Raw genomic sequence first — 24,433 nt, 5'->3', positions numbered from 1 at the left:
CCACAACCTCACACCCCCACACCCTCACACCCCCTCACACACCTCCTCCCCTCATACCCCCTCACTCTCACACCCCCTCACTCTCACACCCCCTCACACCCCCTCACCCTCACACCCCCTCACCCTCACACACCCTCACCCTCACACACCCTCTCACCTACTTCGGACCCTCACCCTCACACCTCTTCACCCTCACACACCCTCACACCCTCTCACCCACACTCACCCTCTCACCCTTACCCCCTCACACCCCCACACACCCTTACCCCCTCACACCCCCTCACACACCCTCACCCTCACACCCTCATCCTCACCCACACCCTCACAAACCCTCATCCTCACCCTAACACCCCCTCATACCCCTCACCCACACTCCCTCACCCTTACACCCTCACACCCCCTCACCCTCACACCCCTCACCCTCACACCCCCACACCCTTCACCCTTACACCCTCACACACCCTCACCCTTACCCTCACACACCCTTACCCTCACACACCCTCACCCTCACACCCCCTCACCCTCAAACCCCCCTCACCCTCACACCCCCCTCACCCTCACACCCCCCTCACACATCCCCTCACAGCCCCACACCTCCTCACCCTTACACCCTCCCCCTCACACATCACACCCCCTCACACCCCACACCCTCGCAGCCCACACCCGCATAACAAAACATAGCATAGCATAACAAGAAAAGCATAGGATAGCAAAACATAGCATATCATAACAAAACAAACCATAGGATAGCAAAACAAAACCTCGCATAACAAAACATAGCATAGCAAAACACAACAAAGCATAGCATAGCATAACAAAACACAACAAACCATAGCATAACAAAACAAAGGATAGCATATCAAAACATAGCATAACAAAACATAGCATAGCATAACAAAACATAGCATAGCATAACAAAACAAAGCATAGGATAGCAAAACAAAAGATAGCATAACATAACAAAACATAACATAACAAAACACAACAACACATAGCATAACAAAACATAGCAAAACACAACAAAACATAGCATAGCAACACAAAACATAATAGCATAGCAAAACATAGCATACCAAACACAACAAAACATAGCAGAGCATAGCATAACAAAACATAGCATAGCAAAACATAGCACAGCATAACAAAACATAGCATAGCATAATAAAGCATAGCATAGCAAAACATAGCATAGCATAGCATAACAAAATATAGCATAGCATAACACAACACAACACAGCATAGCATAACAAATCAAAGTATAGGATAGCAAAACATAGCATAGCATAACAAAACTAAACATAGCATAGCAAAAATAAACATAGCCTAGCATACAGCATCACTCCGCACCACCACAGCATTACTTAGGAGCACCACAACATCACTATGCGCTACCACAGCATCACTGAACGCTACAGCATCACTTGTTCGCCATCACAACATCACTCAGCGCCACCACAGCATCAATCTGTGCAACCATTCAACAACACCTGGTTCAAATATATTCTCTCAATGTTTCAAGCTTCATTACAAATGTAACAAAAAGATGTTAATATTTCACTTCTGTTCTTGGATTTTCGGCACAATAAAATACACTGAACATAATCTTCACAATCTTCACAAAAGTTATTTACAAAACTTTAAGCTATTGCCATTATAAATGACAATAACTTTTATTTAAGTATTAATTATTGAAAAAAATTAAAAGCCATTGTTATTTGTAATATCAATACATGTAAGTCACGTAAATACAACACATGTTGCATTACAAATGCTATACGTGTCACATTTGCGAAAGTTATAATATTGGCATTGTAAATGACAAAGCTATTAATTAGGCTATTTTCAAAAACAAAACATAAATAAAAAAATTGTCATTTACAATACCAATAGCTCAAAGTTTCCTAATGCAAGACCTATTGCATTGCAAATGCTTGTTTGTCTATGACCATGGTCTAATTCCCACCATACATATTGGGAGTAGAAGTGGCAGCTTGTCACTTTGAGCACTCACAGCACAGCACATTACTGGTGTTCATTCTGCACAAAGCCTAGAAACGTGTGCACCAATGGATTTGGTTGCAGCAACACAGACTAAAACAAATCCTAGGAAATATGAATTCCCGCACACCTGGGTTGTTTCCTAATTATTGCTTTTATTTCGATTCTCTCCATTGTATTCCGAATACATTATTTTATTAAACGTGCTGTTGCACATTAAAACATTTCTATGTTGATAAATGCTTTTTAAGACCTTATTGTAGGTTTATTGTTGTGTGTCTTGCTATAGTTGCAAAATTACACATTACCTATCAACTCTGTGATTGGGTGTAAGACAACAATTGGGGCAGCTGAATTGGATGGGATCACAGTGACAGATGTACATGTACAGAGATCAGTATCTCGTACATGAAAGCTTCCCATAATACCCACCATGCCAAGACCCACATATGATAGCTATCTACATTAAAAAAAACTTTTTCAAAGCACATTGGCTTGCTTTACGTAGTTTTGTTCTGGGTCTTTCCCAGGAGACTGGCCCACCCCCACTAATGATGTATTTTTATTGAGAGAACCATGGCAACGCTGTGTGGTAGGGTATATTGCTATTATCCATTAGATATCTCTACATTTTTGGCTTCTTATTCTAAGTTTTTCTCTAAACAAAAAACACTTATGAAAAAAACTCCCTGATATTCACCAAGATATCCAAAATTCAGAGTAGTATGAATGATTCCAATTTCTAAATTCACAATCTTGTGCACATTAAAAAAAAAAAAAAGCATAGCTTTCCTTCATATCCAATTCGTGTTCATTTTCTTTTTATATCATCATGCAACGCGTGGTCGGTACACATTGAAAAATCATTCTAAGCCATGGCTCATTTGTTGGTTTTTGGCCAAACTACAAATACTTTAAGGGGGAAAATGTGCCAGCATTGCTGTATGTTAATTTTGAAGACCAGCCTTAAAGGCACGATTTTTCTAATTTAACAAGTGGTTTCTTTGTGAAACTTTTGAGCAGTCTAGTTGTAAACCCTTACTGAATTCAGGGTTTTGGCTAGTTTTCAGACATGTAAAGTTTTTTGGGTTCCCACCTGGGCTTCATCCCTTTTTCCCCATAACTAGCAAGTAGGTAGAAAATGTAAAAATAGGAAATAGAGACCAACATATAAAGTCAAAGTCAATGGTGAAAGAAAAGATTATTTTTTAACTAACACTATTTGAAATAGCAATGAAGTGGGTGATCTAAGCAGACCAAACCTTTTGTTGATACCTGTTTAGGACTAAAACACATGCACACTTTCTTGGACATTCTTTTTTTTAACACACACAAAAAAACAACAAACAAACAAAAACAGTTGCCGTATACTGGCGACTATCTCAGTCAAGGAGGCTCATCCCGCAAGAAATAACAGCACGTGTAGAAGATTCTGCAAGACAATACGCACTCTATTTAGGTCTCGTCTACACAGCGCTTTGTTGTGAGACATAATGTTAACAATTCAGTGGGATTACAATCAACCCATAGCATAGCATTAGTTGTTAACGATGTCACTCATTTTCAATCTTTCTTTTGCTTAGCTTCCGTAGGCTTCCCTTCCTTTCTAGAGTTAGCTCCTACCGTGAGCATGGACCAAGTAAGTTTGTTCTTTCTCGCCTTTGTTCTTCCTCATCTTTTTGCAACGCACAATTTTTTACATTTATTTCATAAGTGTTTCAGTATTATTCCTGGATGTACAATGGACTTTTCTACTTTTAACACAGGTATACGGCTTCTTAATTATGTTGCTTTCATCCTATCTGCATTCTCTATTGTCGTTTTAGTTACCTATACTTACAACTCTACGCCACTCTATTCTATGTTACTCCACTCTACAACACAACATAACACTCCACGCTACTCCATGACACACCAGTCCTCCCTATACCACTCCATTTTAAGCCACTCTATGCCACACTGCCATATGCCGCTCTACTCTACGTCATGCTACTGTATGCCACTCCACTCTACCATACACTCTACAGTCTATGTCCCCCTACTGTACAGCACTCCACTCCACTCTACGCCCCTCTACCCTACTCAACACCACAGCACTAACTTTTAACCATGCTGAACAAGAGCCACATAGCTGTGTAACATGGCTAAAAGACACTGGCACAGCTAATACCTCTCACATTGGCGCGACCTATTGGCTTTGCCAGTGCTTGTTATTTATCTTTTCCTATTTTACTTTTTAATCTTGCAATTTCATTACAAGACAGGAGTCTACCTTATGCATTAATCTTTTAATGCAGTGTCACAAGCAGCCACACTTACATCATAAAATAGAAAGATCTAGAATGCAGTGACAACACATGAACAATAAAAGGCATGAGCAACAACAGAGCTGCCTCTTTTAAATGCGGCTCACAAGCAGATAAGTTACTCTTACTTGCTCTCTATATATATTGTGCTGTAAGCTCTTTTTGTATCTATATTGATTCCTGGTCATTGATTTTGTATCATTGATTTTGTATCCTTATTGAATCTTGCCATTGATTTTGACCGTGTTTACTTCTAATCTACTCTATTTTACTGCTACTGTCCTTGTTACCCGATCACCTTGCCGTTCCTTTCCTCCCTCCCTCCCATCGACTTCCAATTTACGGTCGTCGATCCCGCCCCCCTTCCCTCGCCTCCCCTCACCATCGGAGCTGCTCTTCGGGCGCGCCCGCACTCTTCGTGATCCACAGCGATCAGCGTAGGTTTAACTGACCTGCTTCCTCATGTGCGGATTGCGGAATACTGGCTTAATTTGACACTATTTTCCATAGATTTTTCAGTTTTCGGGAAGCCTTCGCTTTACCCGTCCTCGCGAGTGCGTCTCCCTTCTGACGAGGAATGGACCTCGGCAGCGGTGGAGTCACACCCCCTGCCTCCCTGGGCCCATTCCTCTAATCCTCTGGCGGCAGCTGCCTCGAGGGCGTCAGTTGCATCGCGCTAGCCAGCTGCTGCCAGAGATCACCACCTCCCACAGCTGTTGGTCCTTATAATCGTTTTAACCTCTTTTGAGCCTATTTCAACCTAATAATCAGCTTTGGACACGATTACTACTCCTAGGACCAGTTTGACTTGGGACCCAACTCCCCCCCCCCCCAATTATTTACCCAGCTCTTCCCAAATAAAAAAATAAAAAATAAAAAAGGGGTGAAGAATTAGAAATTAATTCATTTGAAGGAAAAATATTTTTAAAAAACACACATAACTTTTACTTTAAAATAATAAATAAAGGGGAGTTTAAATATATATAAATATTTTATTTTAAATAATTTAGTAGGATATTAATACCTACTTACCTTCTCACCTTTTGTCCCCTAGTGGAATACATGCCATGTCTGACATGGTATCAGACGATGCTATCGCCAGTTCCCCTAATCATACAAATGACTCTCAAAATCTTCCTGCAAAAGGAGATGAGGTCCAGCATGATGGACACGCTCAAGGAGGTTATGTTATCTAAGAGACCCCTTCTGTAGGATCATGATGACACCCATTTCGTGATCCTCAACTCGTACATTCCAAGAGCAGTAAGAAATCCAAACACTGCGAAGGCACTATGAGAGGTCATGGAACCTCAACTGACATGGGAGGTCCTAGCACCTCATTCTTGTTGGGAGGCCCCCGCGCCTCAAAAGATACAGGTGTCCCTCGCGACACAAATAGGATGGGTGTCTGTTGCGGCACAAACTTGGCGGGTGTCCCTAGCGACACGAATCTTAATAGTGCCCATGATGATGCAGGTACCGACTGATGAAGAAGAAGTCTTCAACAATCCGTATGATGACTTTGTCCTTGATTTGGACGATCAAGACCTCAATGATCTAGACTTTAACAACCAGTTTGAGCTTGACTCTTCCCCCTCCGCGAAGGATGCTATCCTCGACCTCCTGGGTGGTGAAATATTTTCTCCCCTCAACATCTCCCACTCCAATAGTTCCAAATGATTCCCCCGAGATCATGTCTCTAAGTTCACCACCAGATGGATCAGAAACTCTCTTGAGAGAGAACCACCTAACACCCTCATGTCTGAATGCCCGAGACCCTCTATTGAAGACAAGGTCTGTCAGACTCCTAATCTCGACCCTGACCTTATCAATTTTTTGTTTAAACTAGGTAAAGACCCTAGGAAGGGCCTCGAGAGAGCACTTAAAAACTGCCAAGATTGTCTCCTCTACATTCTCGGCCCCATTACCAAAATTTTAGACTTGGCCGAAGACTCTTATATCTCCAACTCCCCTCTTGATACCAACCTGATTAGAGGTTGGAGCCAAAGGGCAATCGTCTTACTAAGCAATGCTAACTCTTCCCTCAATATTGAAAGAAGAAAGACCATCCTCAATGAAATAAATCCAAAACTGGGTGACATGGCCGAAAAGGAGCCTTCACAAAACCCCAGAGGCCTCCTCTTCGGAGAGGACATGATTAAATCTAGAGGGAAATATGTTTCCACCTTTACTGCCTTAGATAAGGCACAGAGCAACATGAGGTGTGTCTTCAATAGCAATGTTTTTGGACAGGCTGGAAGAGGGGGCCATTCTTCCAGCTGTGTCTACCCCCGGCCCTTCACATCCTCGAGAGGCAGAGGAGCTTCAGGCAGAGGTTTCTACCCTTCCAACCGCCAGTTCTACAATCAAAGAGGAAGAGGTTCCCGCAACAGAGGTTTTTCCTCCCATGGAACTCCTAACAGCAACCCTCCAAGTAAGTCTTTCTCTCTCTCCTTCCCCTCCCAAGGTCATGCTTGAAAATCTTTAACTCAAGACCCGTGGGTTCTCGAGACAGTTCAGGGTTTCAAAATAGACGTTGTAGATCTCCCCTGTCAAATACACACTCCCAAACCTTTGATTCTTTCTCCGGAACATCAACAGATTGTCAAGGAGGAAATCTCCTCTATGCTTCAAAAAGGCGCTATTATCGAAGTGCCATGGTCACTGAAGAGGTTCGTCAGCACTCTTCTTGGTTCAAAAGAAGGAAAAAGGCTGGAGACCAGTTATAAACCTATGAGAAGTAAACAAGTACCTAGTGTACAGACACTTCAAAATGGAGGGCATTCACCTCCTCAGAGACCTCCTTCTTCAGGGAGACTGGCTGGTCAAGCTAGATCTAAAAGACGCCTATTTTACCATCCCTATGGCAGAAGAGCACCAACCCCTTCTTCAATTCATCTGGGACAATCATCTCTTTCACTTTCAAGCCCTCCCTTTCGGGCTGTCATCCGCCCCTTGGTGTTTCACCAAGATCATGAGAATTATTGTTTCTCTCCTGAGAAAAAGAGGAATTCGTCTAATCGTCTATCTAGACAATATCCTTATCATGTCCCAACTTCACTCCCAGATTTTGGAAGATCTCAAGACCACCATGAATCTCATAGAGAGTCTCGGTTTCATTATAAATAGAGAAAAATCCATCCTTACCCCCTCGAAATCTCTAGAACTCCTCGGATTTACCATAGATACCTCAAAATGTCTTCTTCTTCTTCCCAACAAGAAGATCGCCAAGATTCGAAAAGAAATCAGGTTTGTTCTAAAACAGCAATCTCTTACTCTTCGGGAATTAGCCAGACTTCTGGGCTTACTCTCTTCTTCCATTCAGGCCATCTTTCCGGGACCACTGAATTACCGTGCCCTCTAGAGAGTGAAAACCAAAGCTCTCAGATTTGTGGTACGGAGACTTTGTAACCCTAGATCAACAGGCCAAATCAGAACTATCTTGGTGGCTGGACAATTTGGAAGCATGGAATGGAAGAGCCATCTTCGGCTCGACCCCCGATTTCGTCTTGGAATAGGACGCCAGCCTTCATGGTTGGGGCGCCCGCTTCCTCGACCAAAACACGGGCGGTGTTTGGTCTCAGGCCGAGTATTCCCATCATATAAACTTCTTGAAACTAACTGCCGGCTTATACGCCCTAATGAGTTTCAGACACTCTTCAGGGCAGATCTGTTGTCCTGAAAATGGGCAACATATCCGCAGCCTCTTATATCAACCGCCTTGGCGGGACCAGATCTGTAGACCTCTCTGATTTAGCCCAAAAACTTTGGATGTTTTTTTTAGAACACAAAATCTCGCTGAACGCGGAATTTCTCCCCGGAAATTCCAATCTTTCCGCAGATTAGATTTTGAGATTATGTTTAGACTTCAGCGATTGGAAACTCAATGTGAACGTTTTCAATTCCCTGGTTCATTTTTGGGGCCCTTTCGATGTGGACCTTTTTGCGAGCAGATTGACCTTCCAACTGCCGAAGTACTTCAGCTGGATGCCGGACCCAGGCGCTCTTGCAGTGAACGTCTTCCTCCAACCCTGGTCTCACCTTCAGCCTTTCGCCTTTCCTCCCTTTGCCATGATTCAGAGGGTCTTTCTGAAAGTGAGACAAGACCAGTGATCCCTGGTCCGGATATCTCCCTTCTGGCCTTCTCAAGCATGGTTCCCAACAACCCTGGAACGGTTGTGCGACATCCCCTTCCTAATCGCCGCAAACAAAGGTCTGGTTTCAAACGCAAACAGAGAAGATCACCACCCAATACTTTCATGGAGTTTGAACCTTCTTGCTTGGAAAGTGTCAGGCAATCCAACGAGTTGTCTGGACTTTCGTCATCAGCTCTCTCTCTCTCTCTCCACGGCGAGTCCTGGGCACCAGGGACACATTACAGGTACAACAACATTTGGAGAAAATGGTTTAGTTGGTGCATGGAGAGGAACTTGGATCCCTTGGAGGCTCCCATCGTCAACATAGTCAATTTCCTCGTTGAATTATTTGACAATGGCCTCTCCTAAAGATCCATTAACTGCTACAGATCTGCTATCTCTGATGGTCATTCTCTCGTCAACGGTAAGACGGTAGGTAAGAATGTAATCATTTGTAGAGTACTGAAAAGTATTAGACTAAAATGACCTCCTAGACCCAAATACCAATCCTTGTGGGATGTTAAACGTATCCTAGATCTTTTTTGTTCATGGCCTGATAATTCCCTTCTTAATAGGAAATGTCTTTCCATTAAACTTGCCACTCTCTTATGTTTAATTTCTTGTCGTAGGGTGTCTGATGTAAAATCTCTTGATATTTCTAATAGATGTTATGACATGTTTGGTGTTAAGTTTGAAATCCTTAGGAGAACTAAGACCATGTCATTCTATTTTTTATCCTCGTTTCAATTACTGCAAAAAACGTTGTGTTATTGATTGTATGAAAGAATACGATTCCAGAATGAGAGGCCTTCGCCCTCAGGACGCTAATCAACTTCTCATTTCCTTTGTTAAACCTTTTAAACCAGTGTCTTCCTGCTCTATCGCTAGATGGGTCAGGTTAGCTATGAACTTCGCTGGTATTGACCTTTCTAAATTTCAAGCCCACTCTCTCAGAGGTGCTATGGCTAGCAAGTCTTTCTGGTCTGGTGGTAAGTTAGACGATATCCTTAAAGCTGCTGATTGGTCCAATGCCTCCACCTTTGCTCGTCATTAGTGTAAACCTGTTGAACATATGTCCGACGTTGTTCTTCAAGGCTACCAACATGCATAATGTAGCCTCCTGTCTTGTAATGAAATTGCGATTCTCCTATTAACATGACCAGAGAATCTGGATTTCATTGAAGACACGGAGGCTAACATTATCCCACCCGTCCCTCCCTTGGACGGAGTATCTATTTATATGTTATTGATTATTTGCATTCATATGCCGTTGTTTATTGGACTTGTTCCTTTTCTGTTTACAATATGCATTTTGCCTTTGATGCAAAAGTTTTTCAACCCTTTTAATTTTTCATTCTCTTTTCAGATAACTCAAACTAATGGATCGTCCTCTTCTCATGGGCTACTCTTCTCTTCGTTTCCTCCTTCGGAACTCTGTTTCTTCTTCGCTCTCTAGACCAAGTTGCTCCTCGACTTTACGAACTTTCTTTTGCTTCGTTTCATTTAAAAGAGGCAGCTCTGGGGGAGGAGCCGCGCCAGCGACCAAGATGGCCGCTTGAGCATCGGCTCCGCCGGCCGCCACATCCTGACCAGCCATCCGGCACATTATCCTGAACCCCGTCCCTACCATCGGGTGGGGGACCAGCACCTGAGTCACTAGGTGAAATTCTGGTTAGATTGGGTGATCCGGCGACAGACTATCGTCGTCCGAAACTTTGGGGCCTACGAGTGTGGAAGCCGGGACCCCGAGTGTGGCATTGGCCGCTGTGGAGTGCGACAACATCGGCCTCCGGGACCGGAAGTGGCCGGTCAGAACTTGGTTTACTGCGGGGGGATCACGCTTGGAGTGCCCTGATCTACCTATCCTGGTCTGAGATCAAATGCTGAGGAAACCGCCTAGACCTGCTTGCGGAGTGGTGGGTTTCTCCTGGTCTGGCAGTGACAATGGCGTCGAGAGGAGACCCTGAGAAGCCTCAGACGAAAGTGAAGACCACCAGACAGGTCCAGTCTAACAAAATGGACAAGTATGCCATCTCCAAGGGGTCCCCAATTGACACTAAGCGTCCCCTGACGGGGAGCAGAGATGGCGATTCAGTCGGGGAGGATCACACTTTGAAAGATTTGATGACAGCGATCACTGGGATCCAATCTTCCTTGGGTAAGATGGACACTAAACTGGACTCGGTGTCGATCGAAGTGGGTCTTATAAGAGCTGACCTCACTAAAACGACCGAGAAAGTTAAGGACTTGGAGGTCAAGACGACGAGTCTCATCGAGGATGTGTCGGAGCTGCAGAAGGAGGTGCGAGATCTTAAGGCGGCCCGGACTCAATTTGACCGAAAGCTCGATGAATACGAGGGACGGGCGCGTCGCAATAACGTCCGCATACTGGGAGTACCGGAGAGGTCGGAGGGGATGACTCCGGACCTCTTTGACGAAGAACTCATCTTGCAGCATCTTAAGCCGAAGGGCCTCAGTAACTTTTTTACGGTGGAGAGGGCCCATAGAGTTCCCGGAGGTCGTCCGAAGACAGGGGCGCCTCCTCGTTCTCTCATTCCCCGGGTCCTGAATTACCGGGACCGGGATGCTATCCTGCAAGATCCTCGGGCCCGCTGGCCTATGAGAACTCATCGCTGCTGTTCTTCCCGGACTTCACCCAGATGGTACAGAAACAGCGGCAGAGCTTTATGTCCATCAAACGGAGATTGAGGGACCGGGAAATGAAGTACTCGATGAGGTTTCCGGCTCGTCTTCGGATTGAACATGGCGGGAAAAAAACGTGGTTTTTCGACAACCCTGAGGTCGCCGCGGACTGGCTGTATCGGATCGAGGGTCCGGACGCTGGGGGTCAGGCCCCGACTGATGGTGAAGATCAATGACTTATCGTCGTGTCTGAGTTGAACTAGCGTCAATGGTGACATTGTGGGACTGGTTGGGGTTGTCCTTTTTTTCCCCCCTGGACCATCTTTTATCTGTGACTCTTTTTGCACTTTATCGGGTGGGGGGGATAGTGGTTGGTTTGGGGTGGTGGGGGTGGGCGACCTGTTGTAAGGTTCTCCCCCGTTTTTCTACTTTTAGATACTTGTAGTTAGTTGGCACACTGCGAGTTGGGGATGAGCGTATGCTATATGCAGGGGTGCAGGGAGGGGGGTTGGGGGTCGGGGATTTTGTTTGTTTTGTGTGACCAGAATCTGCGATGGGTGCCTATGGATATCCTGTCCTTTTTTAGAGTTATGAATGGCTTCCGCTAGGTTGGGTTTGGGGTTTTCCGTCCTCTGCTGGAACGTAAATGGCTTGGGCGATAAGATCAAGCGCACTATGGTGAATCAGCTGATTAGAAGGCATTCGCCAGACATGGTGTTACTGCAGGAAACCCATCTCATGGGTAAACGATGTATGGCGCTCCACAGAGGGGGCTACAAATTAATGGCGCATGCTGGCTTTACTTCTGGCTCTAAAGGAGTAGGCATCTTGGTGAAAAACTCCTTTCCTCTCTCTATTCAATCGACGTGGTCTGATAATAGAGGCCGATATGTTGGAATATCGGGGCTTTGGGAGGGTAGGGCAGTCACGTTTTTGTCTATTTATGTCCCCCCCAGCGCTACAGGCGGATACTTTTCGCGATTTGGGCCGAGTGTTTCTCACGCTGCCTGTTGTAGCGTTGGTACTGGGCGGACTTCAACGCAGTAATGGATGGTGTGCTAGACAGGACTCCCCCGTGTGCTTTTGCCTTCCGGCAGATGGCTAGCGGATTTTATTGCCGCGTCGGGTTTGGTGGATGGGTGGCGACTTCGGCACCCCAGTGATGTGGGCTATACCCACGCCTCTGCGGCGCACCACTCGCTCTCTAGGATTAACCATGTTCTGTTGCCGGCGTCTCAGGCGGCCTCTATCCAGGAGGTGACTCATTTGGCACGGGGAGTGTCTGATCACTCGCCGATTTGGCTTCGATTGCGGATGGGACAGGGTGATGTTGGTAGGGTTGCACCGATTAATGCATGGCGCCTGAAGGAACCTGCTGTCGGGAAGGAACTTGTGCAAGTCACTGATCGTTACTTTCAGGAGAATGAGGGATCGGTTACGTCGAAATGCTCCCTGTGGGAGTCTTACAAAACTGTTGCACGGGGGGAGGTACTCTCCCTAATATCTGGGCAGAAGAAGAAGAGCAGGGCGGAAATAGACAGAGTGGAGGCGGAGCTATTGGTCTTAGAAACTGCTGTCTCCTCGGGGATCGACCCTGGGGCGGGGCACCGTCTCGGGTTGCTCCGGGATGAGTACATCTAACACGTGATAGAGCAAAGACGCAACACGCTAATACGCAGAGTAGAATATACGAACATGGTGACAAGGCCGGGAAGTTGATAGCTTGGTTGGAAAAGGGTGATTGGGGGTCTCGGCTGATACCGGAACTGCGTACTGCGGGTGTGGTGTCATCGGATCCTCAATCGATTGTGGATGACTTTGCCCGGTATTTTGAGGAGGTCTATACTTCAGCGGGGGGCTTTACGGAAGAAGAGAATGCGGACATGATTCGGGACATCTCGATGCAGGTTTTATCTATTGAGCATAGGGAGTTCTTGGATTCCGCTCTCACTAATGATGAGGTGGCAATGGCCATCAGAGGGGTTCGTTCTGGTAGGGCTTCTGGCCCTAACGGTCTCCCCATTGAATTGTTTAAAAAACACGCCAACCGCTTGGCCCTTGTACTTAAAAGACATGTATCTTGAGAGTAGAGACCGTGGCGAGTTATGATCAACGCCTCGCGAATATTGTGGTCATTTACAAGGAGGGTAAGCCGCGTCTGGATTGCTCGTCATATCGTCCGATCTCCATATTGAACGTAGAGCCTAAGGTGCTAGCCAAATTGCTTGCCGCCCGTCTAGTGAAGGTCATCACGACGCTGGTGCATCCGGACCAGTCCGGTTTTATGCCATGTCGGAACACCGCCCTTAATCTCCGTTGGCTCCATGGGGTGGTGGCAGGTGCGTCACGCATTCATGAGCCGGCGGTATTGTTGTCCCTGGATGCCACTATGGCTTTTGACCGAGTGGAATGGCCGTATCTTTTTTGCGGTCCTGGAGAGGTTTGGGTTTGGCCCCGAGTTTATCGGTTGGGTTCGCCTTCTCTACTCGGCCCCACTGTCTCGCGTAGTCGTAAACAACCATAAATCCCGCGACTTTTCACCTGGGAGGGGCACTAGACAGGGCTGCCCTCTCTCACCACTTTTGTTCGCCCTGGCCCTGGAGCCGCTTGCGGCCTGGGTACGATGGGACCGTTCGATCAGGGGATTGCGTTGGACTTCGGAATGGGAGGATAAGATCTCACTGTACGCTGATGACATTCTATTGTATTTGACCTCCCCACGCAGTTCCCTGATAGTTTTTATGGATATCCCTGCGATCTTCGGGAGGTACTCGGGCTTCGCTATTAATTGGGCGAAGTCGGTCCTCTTTGTGTTGAATGGTGAGCCTCCTAGGGTGCCAGTGAATTGCCCAGTGAAGCTGGAATTGGTCAGTTTTCGGTATTTGGGTATCCAGATATCGAGGGACCCCAGGGTACGCTTCAGACTGAATTAGTTGCCCCCGTTGGCCAGACTGCGTAGTGACGTTGCTAGGTGGAAAACACTCCCGCTCTCCTTGTTGGGCCTTGCGGTCCTCTTTAAGATGATGGCCCTCCCGCGTTTTTTATATGCTTTGCAGAATTTCTTCGACCCGGTGTCCCCGTCGTATTTTAATGAGATAGAATCGCTGCAGCGAGGCCTTTTGTGGGAGGGGAGGCCCCGTATTGCATTGCCAAAATTGATGTTGCCTTGGTACGACGGGGGTATCGGGCTGCCTAACATCAGGAAATACTATTGGGCATCCCAGTTGGCGCCTATTAACCAAGCAATCTATGGCTCGCCGATGGATCCGGGCTTCGCTATGGACCGTGGCCAAGTGCCCGGGGTAGAGTATACTAGGGTGTTATATGCGAAATGTGGTTGTTTCCCCTTGGTGGGTCCGAAATCGACGGCGACAAAGATATGGCATGAGGCTACCAGGGCCCTTAACTGGGCGGGGCGTATAACACTGGCTACACCCTTGTGGAGCTCGGAGAAGTTGTGGACTCTGTGGAAAACGAAAGGGTTTGACCGGTGGGATCTGATTGGGATTGTGCAGGTGCGAGATGTGTGGGGTAAAGATAGGATGTTGACATTTGAGGAGCTGCAGGCCAAGTATCAGCTGCATGATACTGAACGGTTTCGGTACCTTCAGATTCGTCATGCTTTACGTGCAGTAGTCCCCCATGGCGAGAAACCTCCGGTGACCTCCCCGCTTGAGGATCGACTGCTGGGCGGTCACGTGCCAACCAGAGCCATATCATTGACATACAGTAAACTGATTAATCATACTGAGGATCCCCTGGTAAAGCTTAGGGACCAGTGGGTCGCAGATGGATTTGTTTTGGATGTGGAAGATTGGAGGGAGGCGGTGTCATCCCCTAGAATAGTGGCGGTTCCAATGCGACTTAGTTTGGTCCAACTCAGGATTCTGCACCGCTCCTACACCACGGGTCCTGGATTGTTGAGGATGGGGTTGGCTGTGTCTGCGGATTGTCGAAGAGGGTGTGGAAGGCCGGGAACATTCCTACATATTCTGTGGGAGTGTGAGAAGATCCGTGATTTTTAGACGAGGATACACTTGAAGATGAGTGAAGTGTGGGGTGTGCGGATCGAGTTGGAGGCGCGTCGCTGTTTGCTGAATGTCTGGGAGCCCTCCGACCTTTCGAACCATGGCAAGATCTGGGTCACTCTTGCTTGTGCAATTGCCAAGCGTAATATTGCTCAACTCTGGGGTGCTGTTCAGGCATCTCGGGTTGGGAAGTGGATGGAGGACCTTGACTGGTGTATGTTCCTGGAGAGGTCTGTGTATGTGTCTAGGGGGCGGCCCCGCCAGTGGGGTAAGATCTGTGGAGTCTGGAACGCTTATCGTGGGGACATTTGTACACCACCTGAGGTGGACCCTGCCAGTGTGGATTTGGAAGATGCCTAAACCTACTCTTTATATTTCGCTTTATTTGTCTACCTATGGAGGCCTCTGTTCTCTATGTATATCTTTGAAAGTACTCAATGAGCTCTGGCCAGTTTCGAGTTGTGTAATGTCCTTTTGTTTAATAAAAAGATGTTTTAAAAAAAAAAGAGAGGCAGCTCTGTTGCTCATGCCTTTTATTGTTCATGTGTTGTTACTGCATTCTAGATTTTTCTATTTTATGATGTAAGTGCGGCTGCTTGTGACACTTCATTAAGAGATTAATGCATAATGTTAGCCTCCGTGTCTTTAATAAAATCCAGATTCTCTGGTCATGTTAATAGGAAAATCACAATTTCAAAGGCATATCAGAATGGCAGTAAATATCCAACATAGCACAACCAAGTGTAAACTACAACCAAAGAATATGGGCATGAGAGCTTTAACATATGTTCCTTATAAGAAGCTCCTTGATGTAAGACGAGGGCATAAAACCTTGATAACCATATGCATATCATAAAAATTTAAAAGAATGCAAGCTTCGTTTATAAAAAAAAAAGAATACAGATTCTAGAAAGATCAAAAATATTACTTTCTCTAAACACTACTAAGTTACCTGAATGGGTTCAAGCCAGTTCCACCGGTGTGTTGGGTCTTTGATGTTTAGAAGCTGGATGACTCTAACAAACACTCTGGTTTCATGATACGGCAACACACAACCAATGAGACTATCTTGATTGTAGAGATGAATATGAAACCTTGCAGGAGAAATTAAAGATTATACAACATATTGAGCACCTAGTGGTTAGCTCCCAGAACACAAAAGTTACAAATGATAATCTAAAAATATAAACAAAATGGCCATTCAATGGCTCTATTTAAATGATACTATAGGGGTATGGTAACTGTTAGAAGAGAGCGCACTGCTAGTAAAGGAGTGTACAGTTAATGTAGTAATGAGTGGTGCTCAAAACAAAAAAGGGTCGGTTACCACGACCTATTATAGTGCTAACTAGTTAGCTCAGTCAAAAACAATAATATTCGTCGAGCACTCAAAAGTCAAATCAAGTTATCAATGTTCATTTGTATCGAATCAGTTTATTCTTTCCAATTTTCTTCTTCATTGGAAGCAGACTTCAATGTTCAGAAATTCTTCTTTCTACACAGTTGTATGTCATCCTTATAAATATGTAAAAAAAGAAGAAAAAGGTCCGCCATTTTGAAGTGTCTCCACTATGGTATCAAATGAATTGAGGTTATAGTGGCAACTTCGTTCTAAAGGGAATAATATTATGACGATAGTTGGTTACGTTATAATTTCATCAACGGTGGATATTAATTGAACTTCTCACAGCTGTATCATTTTATTATACGCAATGAGTCAAGTCAGGAGTTCGTTAGAACTTAAATCTCTGTTTTGTATCTAGTTTATTCATTGGTAGAACTATCTCGTCTACCAGTTGACAATAGTCTGTTGCGTTGTAATTTTATAAAAGGTGGATAATAAATAGACTCCTCACAGCTGTATGAAAATTAGCGCTAGGAATAGGTAGCATAGAATTAAAGTGGCCTTCCACAACTTACTCCATGCTTATGTTCATGTATGTTGTCATCGTGTTGGCAGAGAGTGACAGAGGGAGACTGGCCGACTTGAGTATAAGATGGTACAAACTACAAAGTGCATAGACTAGATAAAGGCTTGAAGACCACAGGGAAGAAGGATTCTGGAAACTTGGCCAGGCAAGCAGTGCGAGCTAAATGATTCACCCATTCAGATTAAATGGACTTTACATAGTACAACATTTCAAACCAGTACGCATCAGAGCTTTGGAGGGTGGATATTATATCCAAGAACAATGTCTGCTCCAAGATACATGGGTAGCAGATTTTGAAGGATAAAATATCTGATCAGAATGTGTTGAGAAGGCAGAAGTAGACACAAAGGTTCTGAAAGAGGAAACAAGTTGGTCAAATAACTACAGTATGTGACATTTAAAAACTGTAGCTAAACTGAGCTCACACATCACCTTATCCCTTGTTTTCTTTCAACTGCTTTGAGTGGAGTTACAGGGAACCTATAGCAGAGTATAGCAGGAAACAAGGCTGTGCCCTCCTGTGGACGAATGCAAGCTAAGTCCTCCTGCCTCTCCCGACCACTAGCTAAAGCAATCCGTAAGAATCATTACTGACAGAACAAAAACTAAAGCTCATACAGCAGAAGTGCTTTGAATCTAAAAGGTGAGGGAAAGTGGACAATGGACGAATAAACATTCTATGCAAGCATTCAATAAAGACATTCCAATAAATACAATTGCCCTTTCCAACAAAAATGTAAACACTGCATGGAAAAACATAACCATATAGATGGTAACAAAAAGTTCCAGTAATGTGAACTTCCATTTTGGAGATAATAGAGAGCATATCTGTACTTAGGCAACAGCCGATTTTGCACCTCAATACTTCACAAAATGACAGGCATGTTGTGAGACTTGGCCCTTTCCCCAAAAATGTTCGCCTTTTTATTTCCCTTTTAAATCAGAATGCCCTCATGGTAACAACAATGTATAGGCCTTGTGTAGTGAGGAAAGCCCTGTGTACTGTGAAACTGATAAGATGCAGGTGTCTTATACCCCTAACATGGCTGCCACTGACCACTGCTGCTGCAGCGGGGTTTAGTGGGCGCATTCTAGTGGCTAGGGCCTGGCTGGAACCCTCCAAACAATATATCAACTTAGCCTGCCAGCCTGCCCACAGGTAGAATGGTGGAACCTCCTAGAACCCCCTGGAACCTTCTGGAACAGGTGAGGTGACACCAACTGCCACTGCCAACTGTCAACTGGCACTGTATAAGGAAAGGAAGGTAAACTTTCCTGTCAGAGGGACTAAGGGGAGACCTGGGGAAGTACCTACGCAGGAGGATAGGCAGTGGGGGTCAGGGCAGGGTCTTATGATGCTGGAATGACAAGGCCTAGTGTGCTGCTTTACAAGTATTGAGGCATCCTGTACCCCCCCCCACTGACCTAACCCCGCGGCAGGGAACCCCCAGGGACCACTTGAAGGGATTGGCTGAGAAGAACTTGGAACACCAGCCACCAAACTATTCCCCCCTTCAAGGAACAAGAAACCAAGCAACAAAACTAAGGGCGTAAGGAACATCACGCCAACAAGAAACTAAGCCTCTATTTACAAGGGCGCAAGAAACCTAAAGCGCTAAGAAGAAATTAAATCATCACAGGACTTTTGAAGAAGCAAACAGGTATTGGCGCGGTACTGACCCTGCGTTTCCTGATGTCACCTGGGGTCTCCCTTGCTAACCTGCTACTGGGGTGTCACCTGTCCTGTATATCTAGCGCTGCCCTTGCTGACCCTGTGAAGAGCGCTGAAGTAATGGAGGGGGTTGCTGCCTTCTGAAGCGCTATATTTGCCTGAACTGCAGCACCCTGAACTGAATGTTATTAGACCTGCTGGTCTTGCCCCCACCTCGTGTGGGCCAAAGCGCTATAGCCCTGCACCCTGCTGTCTGTGAAGCGCTAGAATCCTGGGCGTGATTCCTGCCTGAAGCGCTATATTCTGTGGTGCCCTTCAGCAGCGCTACCTGGAATGAACTGTCTGCCGAGCGCTTCCTCTGCTGTGAATTGCCTGCTATATCGTAGCGCTGTGAATCCTGAAAAGCGCTATCCCCCTGAAGCGCTGTGTCACCAAGAACTTCTGTGGCTCTAGAAGTTGCTGCCTTCTGAAGCGCTGACTCCCTGCTCCCCCAACGCTCCTTTGCTGTCCCTGTGAAGAGTGCTGAGGTACTGAAGGGGGTTGCTGCCTTGTGAAGTGCTGTACCTGCAGGGTGCTATTATCTAAACCTGATTGCCTGCTGAAGCGCTGTCCCCAGCATTGCCTGTGGCCAAGCGCTGTCATGTGAGGAACTGAGGTAGTGCCCAGGGAAGCGCTGTAATTTCACTCCAAGCGCTTTCTTGAATGTCCCATAGAAGCGCTGTAATTGTGCCTCCAAGCGCTCTCTTGTAGGCCCCAGAGAAACGCTGTATTTTTGACCTTAAGTGCCCACCTGTTGGCCCCTATGTGCCTCTAGTGACGTGGAGGCCATTAAGTTACTGTTTATGCCTGAGGACAGGCTTGCCATTCATTAACTGTTTGGGCCCTGGTTCCGGCGTAGGCCTAAAGACATACTGAGTTCATCTGCGATGGCTTAGCCCTGCATAGGGGAGTCCAAGGCATAGTAAAATGTTCATTGAGAATGCTTTACTGAATTGCTTATTGAAATGTTCACCTTAATTAACAGAAATGTTTTACTAATCTAAAGCAAGGCCTGTGCTTGCTTAATGAGATGTTGCTCTCTAGCAATGAGTAATGTTCTATTTATAAGTTACTTAATGAAATGCCTATGCCTAATTCCTTCCCTGTAATGTTTACTCCTGATTAGGGGGATGTTACCTATGATTGGGGAAGAGTTTTGAAGTGGTTATTCCTGCTTGGAACCAGGATTATTCTGAACTATAGAAGTTTTATTACACCCCTGCCCCAGTGTTATAACCTCTACTTATTTACAGGATTACTCTTGGGTGCTGAAAGGTTTATGCCTGCTTAATGTAGGAATTAGAATGTTGATCCTGGCCTGGGGGTGGAAACGCCAACAGCTGCATAATGAACTGTGTCTGCTGACTAATGAAACATTTATTCATGTTGGTTGAAAGGTGGAGCACATGCCCACAGTTATGGAGTGAGGTGCTCCTTGCTTTAAAGAAATGTTTACATTTACTAAAAGGCTTTACATGCATAAACCAAGTCTTCTAAGCTCAGGCTTGCCTGTTAAAAATGGTTATCTCTGCCTTGAAGAGTTGTAAACTGTTGATTGCTGAGTAGGGGAACGTTAATGCTATAAGGATATAGTTACACTGCCTAATGAGATGTTTTATCCGCAGTGGCGTGTTTTTATTCCTGCCATAGGAGTTTCATTCCTGCCTAAGGAAATGGTTAATGAAATGTTTTACCCTCAGTGAAGTGTTTTACTTCTGCTAAACTGATTATCTCTATTGCAGGAAATGTTTTACCTGTAAGCTCCTGATTAATAGGGGGAAGGCCCTGCCTGTTCAGGCATCAGGTAATAGGATGGTGTGTGATGCCTAAAGGAATACTTTATGCCTAATGAAAGGTGTTGACCTCATTTGAGGCAATGTTTACTCCTGCCCAGGGAAGGGTCTCATACCCCTGCTATAACAGAGATCTACTTACACCTGCTCAATGTAGGGATTTCTACTTCCCTGATGGAATGTTGGTGTAGCCCGGATACAGTTAAACCTGCACAAGGGGATGGTTACCTAGATTGCAATGTTTTCTCCTAGTTAGTGCTGGCTAATGCAATGGTTAGCTGGGCCCAATGAGAAGTTCTCCCAAAGGGATGCCCAACCTTGTTATATGGAATAATTATTCTTAATGAAATGTTTAATTCCTATTACAGGAGGAGAGTTACGTCCACATACTTTTGTGGCAAATGAAATGTTTCATATTTAAGGAAATGTTTGAACTACACTTACCGAATTGTTTATTCCTACAGCGGGGAGATGTTTCTGTTATGGAACTGTCCCTTTGTTTACCTGAGGAAATGGATATTGATGCTTAATGCAGTGTTGTTCTTATGACTTTGAGATGTATTCCTTTCAGGTACTGACCAAGAAGCAAGGCGTAGGTCGGGCCTGTGTCCCACTAAAAATGTATTTAACTATTTATTGATCCAATATTTAATATTTATTGCAGAACGGATATTTATTCATCCAATATTGATTGCAAGTCTTGAGACACATGTATTTTAAATGAATTTATGATTTCCCTGATCCTGCTCTATCTATCTGATTATTTATCTTAATACAAATCACTTGTTTTTATACAAGCTCTGGAGTGGAGTCATTTATTGCGTGCCCAGGTTTCTGTCTCAGTGTGAGTGTGTGCTGCATGATCGCTTAACACATGTGCTTACGGATGCCTACCCGCTCGTGCCATGCTACCCTAGGGGACTGGTGACCCCAGTTCCAACACATGTGTATCATGAAATTTTAAACACATTAACTATTTACAGAAAATTGTAGCCAGCATTGGACAGACCAAATACATTATGTGTGACAATGGAATCTTGTTCTATTTCTTGCAGGATACCTGTGAATCAGCCACTCAAGGCACTTCTGGGCAGGCTTCAGCATGAAATATGGAGACAAGTGAGTCAGGAAACAAGAGATGGTTTCATCGAGCTTCTGGTTGACTTCTTTAGTCTGCACACTGCGCTCCAGGCTCTTAGACGTATAGCTGAACAGTGTAGCTTGGAATACTTCAAAGGACGGATCGATGCCCATTAGCTCTTCCAGGCCATTACAGCCTACAACAAGAAATGTAACAATATTTTTAATCAAGTAGCAACAGGAGGAAAGCACAATCAGAGATATTTTCTCAATTTCTAGAAGGCACATCTAATAATTACTTATGCCTTGCCAGCAGGCCAGGTGCTCTTGAATATCTGGAGCCACAACTGATATAACAATGCCCACAAGGGTTTTTACTCAGATTTTTAAAAAACTAAGTAAAAAGCCTGCACACTGCAACTGACTTACTCTGCTGACTGTTAGGATGATCACCAAGCACCAAAGAACCTGGTGCTTAACGAACACATCACTAGAAAACAAACAAACAAAAACACATCTATCTAAGATGAACTTTAAAAGGTACTGTAGCCTGCTATATTTTTTCCTGCAAAAGTAAACAAGAAACAAACCATGTTCTTTGGCCAGTACACGGATATTATATACCTAATACCCATGCCTTGGTCGATCTGGGCTGATGTACCTTTTTTCAATTATGTTTTGTAATCATTTTTAAAAATCCCAGCATAGCGAAAGACTGCCCAGTAGCCATGTCACTCAAGCCAAGCACTCCAGGAAAATCATCAAGGACAACTGGATGGAGGAGCTGCTCCATCACTTTCATAGATTGAAAAGGGTGAATCTTCTTCAACCCTGACCCATTCCATACCCAACGGGTGTCACTATTCATCTCACTTCAGCCCAAATTAACCTGGGGGCAGCTTGTATTCACAGCTTTTGAGTGCTGTAAAGTTCTGCAAGCTGGAGGAGGTCATTCTGAATACAGAAGCAGTTGAACGACTGTTCTAGCCATTATGGTTACAGCGAGATTGCCAGATTAAGTGCAGGTAAGACTACTCTTATTCTGACAAGTGGCTTGGGGTATCACCAGGACATGCTGTGGGTGTCACATCACCTTCGCTGTGACTTGTAGATTCTTTGCTAGAAACAACTGATCTTTTAAGGCACCTTTTGACATGCATTGGAAAATGGCCCACTACACTCAACTGTCCCAGAATAAAAGCCAAAGAAACTAGTAGGGACCTGAACTGAACTTGTCTCTGGACACCAATGAATTGACTATCAGTGATGGATACTAGTGACTGGACACTGGGTCACTTAAACATCACCATAATGAAGAACTCAGAGTCAAAGAAATTTCCAGAGGGTGAATGTTATAAAGCAGTCCAGTAGTTCCTAAACTGTGGTCCAAGGACCCCAGGGGGGTCTGTGACTGGTTTACAAAGTAATACATTAAAATTAATAAGGTATATACAAATAAAGAAGCACAATTTTAAATGTGAAAACGTTTGATAGTTGGGAAATAAATAACATTTAAGCATTTGTTTGGTGTTTATTTGTTTCTATAGCTTTGTGTATTGTTTTGAGGTTCAAATCAGAGAAATTATTGAGGCTGGGGGGGTCCCTGCCTTCCAATAGTGACTCAGTGGGGTCCCCGGATTTCAGTAAATAATCACTGGGGGTCCACCGACGTCAAAAGGTTAAGTCCCACTGTTATGGAGAAATTAAACAAAACTAGGTCCCGAAGGTGTTTTTCGAATATATATTAGTTAGAACTGTTCTATTTCGAAACCTGTTAATAGAAATACTTTTCATTTTAGAAAATAAAACAGTGATTCTGCATTGATGGTATTGTTTGTTAGCCACTGTGCAGCACTGATTCAGAGATTTTCAATATTTTGGCATCCTGGAGTAAGGCCTTGCTATTTGCCCTCTCCAATTTGATAGAAACAACTACCTAAATGGAATAACATGGCTATACAATATGGGGAGCGCCAGCACGGTTGCCTCAGTCACATCTGACTGTCCTAACACCCCAAGAAAAGGCTTTTGAAATACCCATGCAGTCAATAAAGCACAAAATGGTAAAGAAGATAAAAGTCTTCCAGGCCACACAAGTTTTATGGATCCTTACAATAGCTAACTAGTTACTACAGAGAACATATGTCCATCCTGACGATGAGCAGGAATTATTAAATCAAGGTGCGCACACAAACCTGGGAAAATACAGATCTAAATACTGTATTTAATAGCAAACTTTCTAAGATAAGACAGGATACTGGTATAAAACGATCCACACAATCATTCTCATATTAAGCCTTACGTGCTTAGATCTACTACCACTATATATTTGTGTTCTCCCATCCGGAATTTTTGCTATTTGGTACAGTACCATGTTGTAAGAGCAACAAAGGCCAACTTATAGAAATGCTTAGCGCCTAGAAAAGGTGCAAGTTTGCGGAAGAGACAAGGTGATTACTTATGTTAGTTACTGTATTAGACACCCAGCTCAGTAAGGTTAAAACAATATATTCCAAAAACAATGTTGCACGGAATCTTGAAAATGACTATTCAAGTGGAGCCAAAATGGTTCTTGGGAGATCAAGCATACACTATGCAGTTTCAAATGGTAAAGGAAATATACTAAGATATGGATTTTGGCACTATAAAAATAAATGGTGAAACCAGGAAAATATTCTTCATGCCTCCAACATGTACACTGAAATATATGCATACTTGTTTCTTAATACTTTCTATGGGTATTCAAATTGCTTTAGATTTTTCATGACACCATTTCTGTTAATGTGGCATCATTTGCTTTCCTGGGA

At 44.5% G+C, this 24,433-nt stretch overlaps 1 protein-coding gene across 1 annotated transcript in view; it reads right to left on the bottom strand.

Annotated features, from left to right (window-relative positions):
* Nucleotides 1-24,433, bottom strand: part of HEATR1 (HEAT repeat containing 1) — a 412,033-nt gene that overhangs the window by 330,355 nt on the left and 57,245 nt on the right. Inside the window, exons 3-4 of the mRNA XM_078648603.1 lie at nt 21,607-21,823; nt 16,064-16,205 (exon numbers count right to left, since the gene is read on the bottom strand). Coding sequence (XP_078504729.1) covers nt 16,064-16,205; nt 21,607-21,823 — 359 coding nt within the window. The remainder of the gene's footprint in view (nt 1-16,063; nt 16,206-21,606; nt 21,824-24,433) is intronic.

Source organism: Lissotriton helveticus, chromosome 6, assembly GCF_964261635.1.
Source record: "Lissotriton helveticus chromosome 6, aLisHel1.1, whole genome shotgun sequence".
In the NCBI taxonomy this organism is placed as follows: Eukaryota; Metazoa; Chordata; class Amphibia; order Caudata; family Salamandridae; genus Lissotriton; species Lissotriton helveticus.
This window is presented reverse-complemented; position numbering and strand designations above follow the sequence as displayed.